Source organism: Sus scrofa, chromosome 1 (assembly GCF_054392235.1).
Source record: "Sus scrofa isolate SSC_HxYL_T2T_F1_AM1 chromosome 1, Sscrofa_HxYL_maternal_Yorkshire_Landrace_v2.0, whole genome shotgun sequence".
NCBI classification, from domain to species: Eukaryota; Metazoa; Chordata; class Mammalia; order Artiodactyla; family Suidae; genus Sus; species Sus scrofa.
This window is the reverse complement of record NC_139383.1, coordinates 49,611,596-49,625,492: the sequence shown is the minus strand read 5'-3', so window position 1 is coordinate 49,625,492 and position 13,897 is coordinate 49,611,596. Positions and strand designations below refer to the sequence as shown.

At 37.8% G+C, this 13,897-nt stretch overlaps 1 protein-coding gene across 25 annotated transcripts in view; it reads right to left on the bottom strand.

Moving 5' to 3' along the window:
• Nucleotides 1-2,716: 2,716 nt before the first annotated feature.
• ADGRB3 (adhesion G protein-coupled receptor B3) overlaps nucleotides 2,717-13,897 on the bottom strand; it is a 732,591-nt gene continuing 721,410 nt past the window's right edge. For all 25 annotated transcript variants that reach the window (XM_021072833.2, XM_021072856.2, XM_021072841.2 and 22 more), the window contains 2 exons: nucleotides 10,148-10,252; nucleotides 2,717-3,528 (listed from right to left, as the gene is read on the bottom strand). In XM_021072833.2, the coding sequence (XP_020928492.1) occupies nucleotides 3,340-3,528; nucleotides 10,148-10,252 (294 nt within the window). In that variant the 3' untranslated portion in view covers nucleotides 2,717-3,339. The remainder of the gene's footprint in view (nucleotides 3,529-10,147; nucleotides 10,253-13,897) is intronic.

Below are 13,897 nucleotides of genomic sequence, written 5' to 3'. Positions count from 1 at the left end.
ATTTATGATGATCTTAGGTGGGTCATTTAGCCTCTTCTGAGCCCCATCTTTTGGGTAATTAATTCCTGCCCCATGCAGTAATCTTAAAGACAAAAAAAGGGGGGTAATTAGAGTTTTTTAAATCTTTAAATAATATGAATAATTATTTCACATATATCTTTAATATATTGTGAATTACCTAAAACAGAAGCCTTATAGAAGTAAACACATAACAGTTGTTCAATAAACTCTTCTGGATGTCTGACCTGATATGTATGACTGTAAGCAATCCTAATATAAATTCACAAATAATTCATCACATGTTTATCTGCTATATTGTGAACATTATTGTGGCAGGTTACTTACAAGACCCAAAATGGATCATACATGAATCCTGCTCTTTGGGCATTCACAGTTCATCAGAGAATATCAGAAATAGGTGTAAAAAACAAGACAGAAGATTTTAGAAGTCCTGGGAAGAGGTACAGAAGCAGTGCTAGAAGAGATCATAGGAGAAATTATTTTCTAGCTTGGAGAATCATGGAAAACTTGGTGAAGATGAAATATGAGGTGTAGCTTGAAGCCTAAGTAAAATCTGGTCATGGGGGAGGGGAGATGCTCCAGTCCAAGGGCACAAAGACCCTGGCAGATCATGAGTGGGCTTGCAGTTATGTGCTGAGGACTGTCCAGGGGACAGCTGCACCCCACTTTTGTACAGGATGTGTGTGTAAGTGCGACGGGGACTTGGAAGACAGGGACTAGAAGAGGGCTGCCCTAAAACTATGATTCCATGATACTCACTGACCTACCTTTTTTCCTTACAGATTAAGAAACGATTAGGAAGGATCACTGCCTCTTAGCATCCTTCTTAGAGTAACCACAAATTTACCCTATCATTTTTAAGTATACAATTTTTGGTTAGCTTTCATATATTAATCTAATATTTAGAGTTCTGAGCATTAGAGAAAAATCATGAAAAATGTAAGACTTTGTTTTATGGCTGGAGAATATTATAGTTTTAGAAAAAATATGAGTCTAATATATTGAGTTTATGCTTTTAAATATGTAGAAGTTGTTTTGAAACATATGCATATTGTGTTTTTTTTTTTTTTTTTCTCATCAAGATTTTACAGTTTGGGGAGTTCCCATTGTGGCCCAGAGGAAACAAATCTGACTAGTAACCATTAGGATGCATGTTCAATCCCTGGCCTCACTCAATAGGTTAAGGATCTGGCGTTGGCAAGAGCTGTGGTGTAGATCACAGACATGGCTTGGATCTGGCATTGCTGTGGCTGTGCTGTGGTCCAGTGGCTACAGCCCCAATTTGGACCCCGAGCCTGGGAACCACCATATGCTACAGGTGCGGCCCTAAAAAAAAAAAAATTTACAGTTTGGACTGTGGAACTACATATACAATTTTCATTCCTTCTATAGGATCCTGGGATGGAGCTGAGCATTATGGATTTTATATACATATACGCACATATGTATATGTGCATATAAGTATATATATATATACACATATATACAAACATATATGTACATATGCATGTGTTTATATATAATATATATAAAGTGAAGTTTATCAAATATTATTTCTATCACCAGAAAGTCATCTGATAAATTTAATAGGCATTAAACATTACGATTACATTATAATTAGCATAAAGTTTATTTTATTGAAAAAACAGTCCTCTGTTATGTTATACTCTTTTTTTTGCATAATGGTGTCACTTTTATTTTTAAAATCTGATTAAAAATATACTTCTCGCGTCTTTACATGGAGCACATGAAGGTTGTCTGACAGGAGTTGGGTTTTAAGGCTCAAGCTCAGAGGCGCCCTTGAGGGTGAAGCACCTTGGTGTCTGCCTCGTGGCCTGCGGGCCGGGTCCCCACGGTCATGATCAGCAGGAGCCAGCTCTCTTGAATTTCAGCCAGACCACGGAAATGCAGCTCAGGCTTAACCAGCAACTAGAGAGTCATCCTAGAGATTCTGAAGACGCCAATCTCCTCTCCACTCCCTCTACTTCCCTGAAAAGCACAATCTCATCATCCACTTGAAAGGATGAGGAATCACAGAAATCCTCCCCCACTCCCATCCCGGGTTTCCTCCAGGGCCACCGTGCAGGTGTGGGGGACATCATGGTGTCACTCTTAACACCAGACAGGACACCAGGGGCTGTTCTGCAGTCGGCTCACCTCAGACTTCGAATCACAGATGAATCATCCCCCGAATACATTCACTCCCCCTTTCCTTCTGTTAGAGAACATACAGATATGATTTTTAAAAAAATCCCAACAGGTTCATTTTCCCATACGCTATGAAGAACAGCAGTACAAGTAGTTTCTCTTGTGAAACATGCAGTGAACGTCATTACTTATAATAAACATTTTCCCTGTATTATTTTTTTTTGTATGGTAACTTACTGTTTTCTACTAGTTGTCTTTTCACCACAAGATAGAAAAAAAACATAATATTTATGTAAGAGTATGATGGCAGCAGATTTCTGACAAGCCCCATTTACATGGTACATTGTTCCAAAGGGTGTTTGAGTAGAAAATACAGAAGCGCTGTACAAACCTACTATTACATTTGAGAAATCATTAGCCTCAAAGGAGTAATAACAGTATACTATTAAAACCATGAATACATTTTCAGTATCTGTAATGAAAAAAAAACTTTATAAATATGTAAATTTCTGTTCAACAAATCCAAAATAAAATGCACTAAAAAAACTGATATGTAGACAAAAGTTTATTTACACCATACAACATTTTAAATATTTTATACACAGCTGCAGCAGAGAAAGCTACTCAGAGCTTTCTAGAGAAAACTGCAATAATAAAGATGTGAAATATATTATTCATATAAAAGTGAGATTATTACTTTATTGCATTTAAAGCAATGAAGAATGTAGCTCAACAAACATTCATTTAATGACAAAAACTTTGCTTTTATATTATAAAGTAAAAAGTGTAGTAATGGCCAAACAGACTGTTATAAACTTTAAAAACTGCATAAATATATACATTGTGCTTCATGGTGAAGTTTTTTGAAAACTAAACCATATGAAGCGGTTACAACATGAATCGTTGCTTGAGGTTTATCTATAAAGATTACCTTACAAATCCATTCCACGGGTACTTACAACACAGGGTGGTCAGAACTGTACACCTGGGCCTCTCTCCACTAGCCTGACTAGTGACAAGTTACCAAGCAAACACCACTGACATTTGGCACGTGGAGGTGCTGACAGAGCAAAGTCACACTGTCCGGATGGAAATGTCAGGCTTCCCAAGTCCAAGTCTTAAGTGTCAGTGCAATAAATTTTGTCTTCACCTCAGTCCATTTTGATTTTGTTAAACTTCTGTTTGAAAGTCACCCTCTTGCAGGTCCAGAGGTAAATTCAGACATTTCTCCCACTCTGCTGGCCTCAGTTCCAAAGCGTCCTTTGCCTCTGTATCTAAGACATTGATTGTGGTGTAATGTTGGTATTCACTGGGGTTTTTGAAAGTGTCCCATGGATTCTTGTTTGGTGCTGGGTTTTCCTGTTGAGAAGAGAGGAGGAGAGAGTCATTTATCTGATGACTAAGATTGCAGTTGCTGAAATTTTCAGGAAGAGAGTATGTTCGTAAACTTAATCCAGTGTATGTGGTTTAGCGATGATTCGAAATTGTGGCCAGCTGCAGGAAATGGTTTTTGATTTCAGTTTTCCTTCATTGAACAAATTGACAAACCCCTTCTTTGAATTACCCTAAAATTTTCCAGCAATTGAAGTGAATAGCAGGCAAGGTAGATGATACTTTGTTCTGGGCATCAGGTGAAGTGCTAGAATGGCTATATATTCAGGTAGGAAGGAGCATTAAGTTACCCTTAAGATTAAATGTAGAAAACTTAAGCATTTTGGCAAAACCTTTGGTGGGACAAAAAAAAAAGAGGATATTTAATAGGGCATGTTATGTAGTAATAAAAACCCTAATCCAAACTAGCCATATTTCATAAAATGAAATTTTAGGTCATTATCTTTGCTTAGTTTTCCTTCAGGAAATTATCATTTTTACATATGAAAAGGCTGCTATATTCCCTTATGTATTCTCTCTCTTTTTTTTTTTTTCTTGCTGTATATTCCCCACAATTTTCTATATATTTGGGTAGCAAACTAGTAAAGATCATTTCAAAGAGCACAGCTTTTGAAAAACATATTCAGCAATGGAAAGGTTTTTAAAAAATGTCTACAAACCATAATTCCTTAAGTTTTATAGTCCACACCCTCTGATGATCTAATATTTAAGATCTGCCTAATTATGACTCCCTCGGACCTCCCATGTTGTAGGTGCTCGATAAATATATGAGCAGACATCATATAACCTGATATTTTGCTAAAACTTGGCAATAAATCACTTCATTTTAAAGAAGTTAAAAATATTTCTGTAAAATTATGGGCTTTGAATGGGATACACTAAGATGAATAACATCAAAGAAGAAGGAAGTTGTAACTGAAATCTCCTTAGGAAAAAAATTAACTAAGACACTAAACCAATTATGGTTGTTGAATGTGTCCTTTCCCCCCTTACATTCTAGACTTCAACTGACTATAATCAATAAGCAGGGGAAACATAAAACAGGTACTCAAATAATTATTTGTGTTCCATTCAATATATTAAGAAATCATTCTTCAGCATGGATGGGAATAAAGACCACTTATAGAAATACTTATAACTAGAAATTATTAAAATTCTCAATACATTAGGTGTCTGCAGCACTTATTACCCTTAATCACAAGGACATATAAGGAAAAAACAACTAATAGTAAAGATTTAACAAAAAGTTAATCTTTAGAATATGTGCTGGGGATTAACCTTGATTTAGTCTAACATCCCAAAGTCTCATGAAAGGAACGATAGCCTTGTAACTCTCCCTTTCTCTCTCTCCTGCTAATTTCTCCCCCTCTTCTTGCTTCCTTTCAACACATGTTTATTTATCAGCTGCTCTGTTCTGGGCATCATATTAGGCACTAGGGACAATAAGGTGATAAATCAAAAATGGAAAAAGCACATGGTCCACCAGGGAGCATTGGATTTAAAGCCTAATATACATGCATGTCCAAATTCTAGTCGCTTCAGTGACCTTGAACAATTTCCTCCATTTCTCTGAACCTCAACTTGAATCTCTGTGAGATAGAGATATGCTTTATACTTTGAGTCAACGGAGCTGGCTAAGGGTGAGATGTATACCTACTTGGTGGGGCTGCCAAAAAAAAAACCCAAAAAAACCAGAGAGACCTTACATGGTGACTGATTTTAATGCATGCTCACTATACAGGAATCATACTTACTATAGAGGTGTTTATAGTTAAATGGAGGTATAAACTATGTAATTCTGTCTACATCTACAATCCAAGAAAATGCTGTGGGAGTTTGGGGGAGCATAAAGATCAGGTTTCCTTTTGTGGTAAGTACAGAGACCTTTCAGAGAAAAGCTACTTTAGGGATGGCCTAGAAAAATGGGCTTTGATATTGCAGACATATGTGTGGTTGGAGGTCCAATGACTGGAAAGGCATGTGGACTAAGAAGCACAAATTCAGAGAGCATGGAGATGGGGCAACTCAAACCAGTCACCAATTTATTTTAGTCGGAGTGAAAGAGTATGAGGCAGAAACAAGCAAAGGTGAACTGAAAGAGAGATCATAAGGGGCTTTGTATGCCAGGCTACTCAGTTTGGAATTTATTTTGAACTTATTGAAGAATGGTTGGATGCTTAGCGGCATGACAAAAAACCATCAGTCATCCATGGAAAGGTTCACTGGTGTAAATTCTGCTGAATCAAGGCATGGACTGAATTTGTCCATATTGGATGAGGGCTGTGTTTCAATAGAGCTTTCTGGGACTCCTTAGTTTGACAGCAAGTTGAATTAGATCAATCCTAAAATTATTCAAGATGTGTAAGGTGTTAGTTCACTTACTTTCAGAAGAAGGATTCTATTACTTTTGGGGCAAGCATGATTTTCCTTTAATATTTTAAAGATCAAGCACCAAGGATCCATGAACTAAAGAGACTAATTTTTAAACTTTGTCAGGATATCTGGATTCTAATTTCAAAGAGTATTATTGCCAGTACATGACTGATTGAATTTCTGAGAGGTTCTATTAGTGGGTAATACATTTGCTAATGAGGTTGGCTTTCTAGTTCTGCTCCTCTGACATCCCACGGTACTTCCTGCTGAGCTGCTGTGCTCACCACTGTCCACAAATGTGGGCACGCCCTTTAGCCAGAGGTGTCCTTAGTGGTGAAGAACCACCACACCCAGCAATCAGGGTGGGAACAGAACCTGCAGGGAGTGAGAAGGCCAGAAATGGGAGGGGGCGAGTACCCACAAGCCACCCACCTCCCTCTATGCTTCCAGGTGACAGACTCTCTGTGTGAAAAATGTAACATGTGCAATGGTTCAAGGAACGCTCAACTGTGGAATATCCCATGGGGATCACTATATCCAATAGGGAGAGTTAGGCCTGGAAAGTTTTCAATGGAGGCCTAACTCTTGATATAAAATTCCATCAGAGTTAGTGCAAGTTCCTGAACTGATGCAGCTGTTTTACATTTGTTGTTTGTTTTTTCTTTTATGGCTGAACTGGGGGCTCATAGAAGTTCCCAGGCCAGGGATTGAATCCGAGCCCCAGCTGAGGCAATGTGGGATCCTTTCAATCCACTGCACCTTCTGAGATTGAACCCACTCTTCCACAGCAACCCTCACCACTGCAGTCAGGTTCTTAACCCACTGAGCCAGGTGGGAACTCTTGTTTTTCAAGGTCAGGTACAGAACGGAGGAGATGTACCTAAACTAAAGCATATGTGATAAAAGCCTAATAAATTATCCACTCAGTATAAGCCAACATGCATGAGGCTTCCAAAAATGCTAATTTGGTCTTAGGCTGTATGATTAGAACTAGAATATTAGCTGAATATGAGAATTCAGAGTTGCAGGAATCATGGCTGGGCTGCCTGAGTGTTTCCTGGGGTTCCGGGCACTGGGGAGGAGGGCAGAGCAGCAGATTAGCTGTGGGAAAAGTCCCACCCCCATCCTTTTCTGTTTTCTTCCCTTTTTCTTTCCTTCCCTCCCTCTCTTGTTTCTTTCTTCTTCTAACCTGCCAATCCTGGGGACAAAGTGAAAGAGAATATATATGCTTATTCTACATTTTAAAAGATGGAGAATTTGGAGCTGCTCCTTGGCAGGGAGAGATCTTGACGGAGAAGACACACAGTGAGAGTGCTCTTAAGGATGCCTATTCCTTGTAGGTGATTCAAGTGCTGTCCTGCCTGGAAGCAGGGAGATGGACTAAATAGTCTTTTGGTTTCCCTTTGGTTCCCCCAATTCTACATAATTACCATCATTTGCAGTCCTAGGCAGGTGTTGTGAGTTAGTAGCCAGAAAAAAAAAAAAAAAAAAAAAAGGAAAAAGACTTTGAGGTTTTTGTTTTGAAAATGTCTTCCTCCACCCAATTATGCACTGTTTCATCAGTGATGTGCCACTATGAATTATATGACTGAATTAAGGATAATGAACCCACTCACATGTTCCTTATTAATCAAAACCGAATAAGGATTTTTTTCCTCTGTTCTCATGTATTTAGGACAATAGTGAAGCAGCAATGACAACTAGCCTCCACACTCCCAACCTCCCAAATGATAAATATTTATAAATCTTTTCTAGAAAAGGCATGCTGCTGCAGAGATGTGGTGTAATTAGTAGACTATTTCAGTTGTCAGGAAACTGAGATACAGATATTTGTGCCATTAATGATTTAACACCCAGACTATACAAGGGGAAATTACAATCATATTATAGCGTCAGCCAGCTGTATCTGTTGCATAAGCCTTTCAGATTTGTAAACATAACTTTCTCCTTTTTTTATAATAAAAAACAAAATGAAGTTTCTTCAATTTATTTCTATGTTATCTTTCAACATTTCAAAACGAGCAGCTAATACATTTAGGTCTAATCTCAATGATGTGATTTACATTTTCTTGCTAACTAAAAACCGACAACTTCATATCTGGGGGAGGAGATGAGAAAGAACCACTCACTGCATATAAGTATCTTCTGTGTACCTAGCATTGTGCTGATGATTCCACATGATGCATGATTCCTGCTCTATGGAGGAAAATTGATATATGCACACTATTTAGAGATCAGTGAAGAGTTAAAGGGTATAGTGTTTCTTATAACCTTCATTTAACAAATGCAGATTAAACTTTTAGATATGCAGGAAATCAAGAGTGGCCATTTACTGGCAACTTACCATGCATGACCAACATTATACTTAGTACTGAGAGGAATATAAGAAAAAACACAGATACCTTCTTGCTCTTGATAAGCTAATGGTACTAATCAGGAAGCCAAGGCTAAGACTCACCTACATGTGAAAGTCTCAGTAGCTTTAACAGGTAACCAAACACCTTAGAGTGGTTTGTATTTCAGAAAGCCCAAGGCTGTGAGGGGGAAGTCTAGCCAAGTGCTGCAGAAGTGTGAGGCAAAGAAGGGCCATGCTTGGAGTGAAGGCACTGGGGTCAGATGGCTGTCCCAGTGCCAGCTCTCATAGCCTCTTAGAGGCCCTACCTGCTTTGGAAAGTGTACGGACCAAAGGAAGCGTATTATCAATTACTCTTTTCTATGCTCAATTTAGAAGCAAAAAATTGAGGTTCACAAACCCTGAGTTGGTAACTTGCTCAAGATCAGGTATTTTCTTTCTTTTTTCTTTTTTTGTCTTTGTCTTTCTAGGGCTGTACCTGCGGCATATGGAGGTTCCCAGGCTAGGGGTCTAATGGGAGCTGTAGCTGCCGGCCTACACCAGAGCCACAGCAACACCAGATCCAAGCCACATCTGTGACCTACACCACAGCTCACGGCAACGCTGGATCCTAAACCCACTGAGCAAGGCCAGGGATCGAATCTACAACGTCATGGTTCCTAATCAGATTTGTTAACCACTGAGCCACGATGGGAACTCCAAGATCAGGTAGTTTCTGACTGAACTTTCTACCACAGATCTGGGGTTTATATCCCACTAAAGTCATCATAAATTGAAAAATACCTAGGTCAAAAATGCATTTAACACCTAACCTACTGACTGCCATAGCTTACCTAGCCTACCTTAAAGGTGCTCAGAACATTTACATTACTTGATTGTTAGGCAAAATTATCTAACACAAAGCCTATTTTATAATGAGGTGTTGGATATATCATGTAATTTATTGAATGCTGTCTGAGAGTGAAAAACAGTGGTTTTAAGTGTATCCGTCATTTATGTTCATGATTATGGGGCTGCCTGGGAGCTGTGATCACTGCCATTGCCCAGCCTCATATTTTGCTATCCCAGAAAAAGATCAAGATTCAAAATTCAAAGTATGACTTCTACTGAATACATATTGTTTTTGCACCATCATAAAATTGAAATATCTTGTCAAACCATCAAACTGATTCTGGACCCAGGCTCCCAGTGCTCTCACAAATAATTATGTAGCCTTCTCTGGGGTTCTGATTGTGCCATGCATGTATAATTGCAAAATATCATTTTATTTGATTAATTCCTATGCTAAGCTTTTAGTAGTGGAAATGAATGAAGAAAATGGTCACAAGCAACAAAGCCCCGAGTGCTAAAGTGTATCCTAAAACACTGGGAGACCAAACCTACCACTCAACTCTTTCTTTCTCTCAATGGATAGATAGCTAGACAAATATAGATATTATCTATGTGCTATATACATTATATATTTATATTATCTAATATATATTACATTTTATGACCTTAAAATGCCATGCATTCAAATGAAAATATTTAGTCAACTATTTAGAAATTTGAATTAGCAGACTTTTAACTCTGATGATAAAAGGGCTAAGAGAATCCAACACATTTTTGATATATAACTAATTCCAATTTAACCTTATAATTAAGAACATTTGAAATATGACTAAAAAGCTTAAAGATTCTACATTCCTAATTTGCTTCTTAGTACATACATTCTGAAGCACTTTTGGGGGTTGTTGTTTTTCTATGTATGCCATTCTTGTGTTCCCAAGACAACTGGGAGCTCCCCGAGGGCAGGAGTGACAGCTGACACAACACATCATTATCACGGCCTCAGACACTGAGGAAGCAAAGAAGACTCACCAGACTGCTTGTATTTGGTATGTCCCGAAATCTGTCCAAAGTTTGAAATTTCTGATTGAGTTCCTGAAACAGTTCCATATGCCTCTTCCTTGTATGCATGACCTTCTGCAAAAGAGAATGAGATAGGTCTCATTTCTAAGTTGACTTATATATTAAAAGAAGAGATGTAATATTTTGCTACACTAATAAAGGAAATCAGTTTTGCAGGAACTAGGAGGTCCCAAAAGATGCCACAAATGCAAACGAGTTGCACCAAATCCTTGTTTTGTAGTCAGCACTTCTGGAACATGAAGGATCGGCTTTTTCTTCCACTTACAAGATTACAAAAAATAGTTTTCTCTTGTGGGTACATTAAAAATGTAGCCATCATTCCTGTGTAAGATTTTCATCATTCAAAGTTAAAGCTGTCTTACAAAAATGGTTACAATATAAAAAAAATGTTTAAAATTTTTGACTTGTAAAGCAGCCGAGTCTCTCAATGTTTGTCATGGGAAATATTATTTTTTAATGTTTTATTTCTAGAAATACCAAAATCCTAGCTGGCTGTACTAAAGGGGAGCAAAATCCCAGGTCCTGCCATTTAAGGCTGACTCAATGCACTAAAGTGCCTGAAATTTAATGTGAGATCTAAAAATCTTAACTTTCCATGTGAATAATGACTAAGCTTCAAAGAAGAAAAACCTGGCCCCATAGCTTTCATAAATCTGCTTACAAAATGGTGTAGAATCTTAACAATTAGAATTCAGAGCATAAATTGTGTAGTTGATGAATTTTTAAGACCAGAGATATAGATACGTTAATATTCTTTATCCTGGTTACATCTTTCTTGCAAACTCATCACAATTCAACAAATAAGTCAAATAAAAATGACCTTGGGGTAGGTGTCATGGGTGAAGTCTTTTACTATCACAGGGCATTTAAAACAGCACTAAGAGTTAGATAATAAAGCCCCTGTTATTAATGAATATTATTTTAAAGGAAAAAAAACCTTCCTCAATTGTGATTTTTAAAAGTTGAAAATATCAAAGTTTTGGTGGTTCTCCAAGATTGTGCCTTCATATTTATATAAGATTTTATAGTCTTTTTAAGCACATGCTTCATAACTCAGTATTTGTTCATGTGGAATGCATAACTATACTACAGTCCTGCCTAAGCTATGATTTGAACAATTGGTCTATTGTTTTAATTACCAAATATTTTTAAAAGTAAGGATTTGCTTTGAAAAAGAAATATATCTTTGGAGGAAGATCTATAATGCTTAATTTTCTTCTAAAAAGACACTTGCATAGAACACTTTATCTCCTTGAGAACAAAGGAAAAAAAAAAAAAGGGAAAAGAGAAACGCAAATGGCATCTTTAACTTATTTTAAAAATCCTTATTCAGAGTTTCCACTGTGGCTCAGCAGGTTAAGGACCCAACATAGTGTCCGTGAGGATGTGGGTTTGATCCCTGGCCTTCCTCAGTGCTTTAAGGATCTAGCATTGTTGCAAGCTGTGGAGGAGATTGAAGATGCAGCTCAGATCTGGCGTTGCTGTGTCTGTGGCGTAGGCTGGCAGATGCAGCTCCAATTCGACCTCTAACCTGAGAACTTCCACATGCTACAGAGGCAGCCATAAAGAGAGGGGAAAAAAAGCCTTATTCTCTTTTTTGCCAAATTTAATTTCCTATATTTAATGACATGGAATTCAGGCAATACTTTGTCTAGCTAATTCTTCTATTTTCACTAGCCTACTTTTATAAGAGAGAAGTATAAAGTCTTGCTGAAGACTGAAAGGCAGATTATTTCCATCTTGGCTTCTCTTAGCTCCAGGAGTTTGCTGTTGATGAGTCAGGTCGGGAGGATAGGAATGTGGCACCATCCCTTGTGACAGGAACATGAAACACAGTATGTGGCTAAAGAGTGCTTAACTTCCCCATCAGTTTGGGGGAGAGTACAAGAAACAGATTTGTAGGATTCACTGAGAAACACTAGGCAAACATAACTTGACGAGTGATAGCTGATGGAGACTGATGAGAGGGAGGATTTGCATAAGCACAAAGGAAGACTTTTGAGGATCAAGTAGCTGACCAACAAAGTAGTACTTGGTATCCTTGGGGAGGCAAATATTCCCCCGGCAGCACCAGGTCCTAAGACACTGATTAAAATATGGATTTGTGTCACAAGCACATTTTTGTGAAAAAATTACAGTTGTCAGAATATCGACTCTGGTTCTAACTTACTGATACTGTTTTTCATGATAATGAATCTTACCACACAGTTACTTTGTGCTGGGTTGCAGTAGCAGTGATGTCATACTACTGACATTTCTCTAAAGATAATTTCATTCTGTCAGTTAATACATATTCATGAACATCACATATTGAGCTAGGTGCTGGAGTAACAACGTGCACAAAATCTGGTGGAGTTCCTGCCCTTTTATTGCTTGAGGTATAATGGAAGACATAGGCACTAATCACACAGTAACTCAAATACAAGTCAAATTCGACTATGATAAGGAAATAAGTGGTGTCGTTATGGGAGTAGGTGATAAGGAAATTTGCTGAGATAAATCCAAGTGAAGCAGATTTCCAATTCATTGCATATTCATTTTTAAGTTGCAAATTCTCAAATCATTTATCTCTGCATCCTGTTTGTTCTCTTTCTTCCATTTCATAAAATGTAGAGAATTCCTAGTCCAATTTTTAATCTTATGCCCAAATCCCATTTCCTCAAGGAGAACATTACTTTCCAAAGAAAAGGACTCATTCTCTTCTACCATAGTTGATATTATTGGAATAGCTTGCCCGCTCTAAGGTGGCTGTGTGATGAGTTTGTCTGGGTCGTCTCTACTTCTCTTTCATCTTATAAGAGGATTTTGACTTTACACTGGGGAAATGTCAGTCGAGGTCCTTACCATCCCCTGCCAAAAAGTGAATTTTTCCATATCCTTCCAACAAAGTTTTATTTTGTCTGCCGGCCAAAGTCACTCTCTATCTCTCTCTTGTAACCAAATATCTCTAATGGATAAAGTATACTTAACAAAACAAAAAGTGTCAAAACAAATCCCATGGAAATGAGGATCCATTAACTGACTGGAGTTTTAGGTTGCATTCTGTTTGAATGGGCAGCACCTGATTCTGAACTGGGTGGATTTTATTTTGAGGACTTGGATTGTTGACATTCTCAGAAAAAAAAATATATATATATATATACACACACATTCATACATATATATGGGACATCAATGCTATATAACCAAAAGGGCAATCTGCAATGTCCTCCATAAGTTCATGAAAAGCTACTCTGAACAAGAAAAGAAAGCTCAAGGACCCTGAAATACATTTAAAAACAAATGGAAAATTTAGATGCTGAAATCGTGGGTCCTTCCTACAAGGAAATATTAATTGCAAATACATTCTCATGCCAAATAATCATTGTAGTTTGAAATTGCCTCCTTGGGACAGTCAGAAATCACCATAGCAATGATGGCCTGCTGGTTTTGAGAGGAGTACCATATTAGGGCCGCCAATGGAACGCTCATGTTTCTGTCACGGGCTCAGTTTGAGCTTCCATGCATGACTCCTTCTTGTCCTCAGACTCAATTATATATTTCATCTTTTTTAGTGGGGCAGGTTCCATTGACAAGAAAGCCAGCATCACAGTGAGTATTGGAGGGTTCTAACCCAGCCTTGTTCTGAGGTAAAAACTTAGCTGTAGTTTTAGTTTTCACAAGTAATAAAGGTTTCTGCTTATTTATTTACTTGCCTAA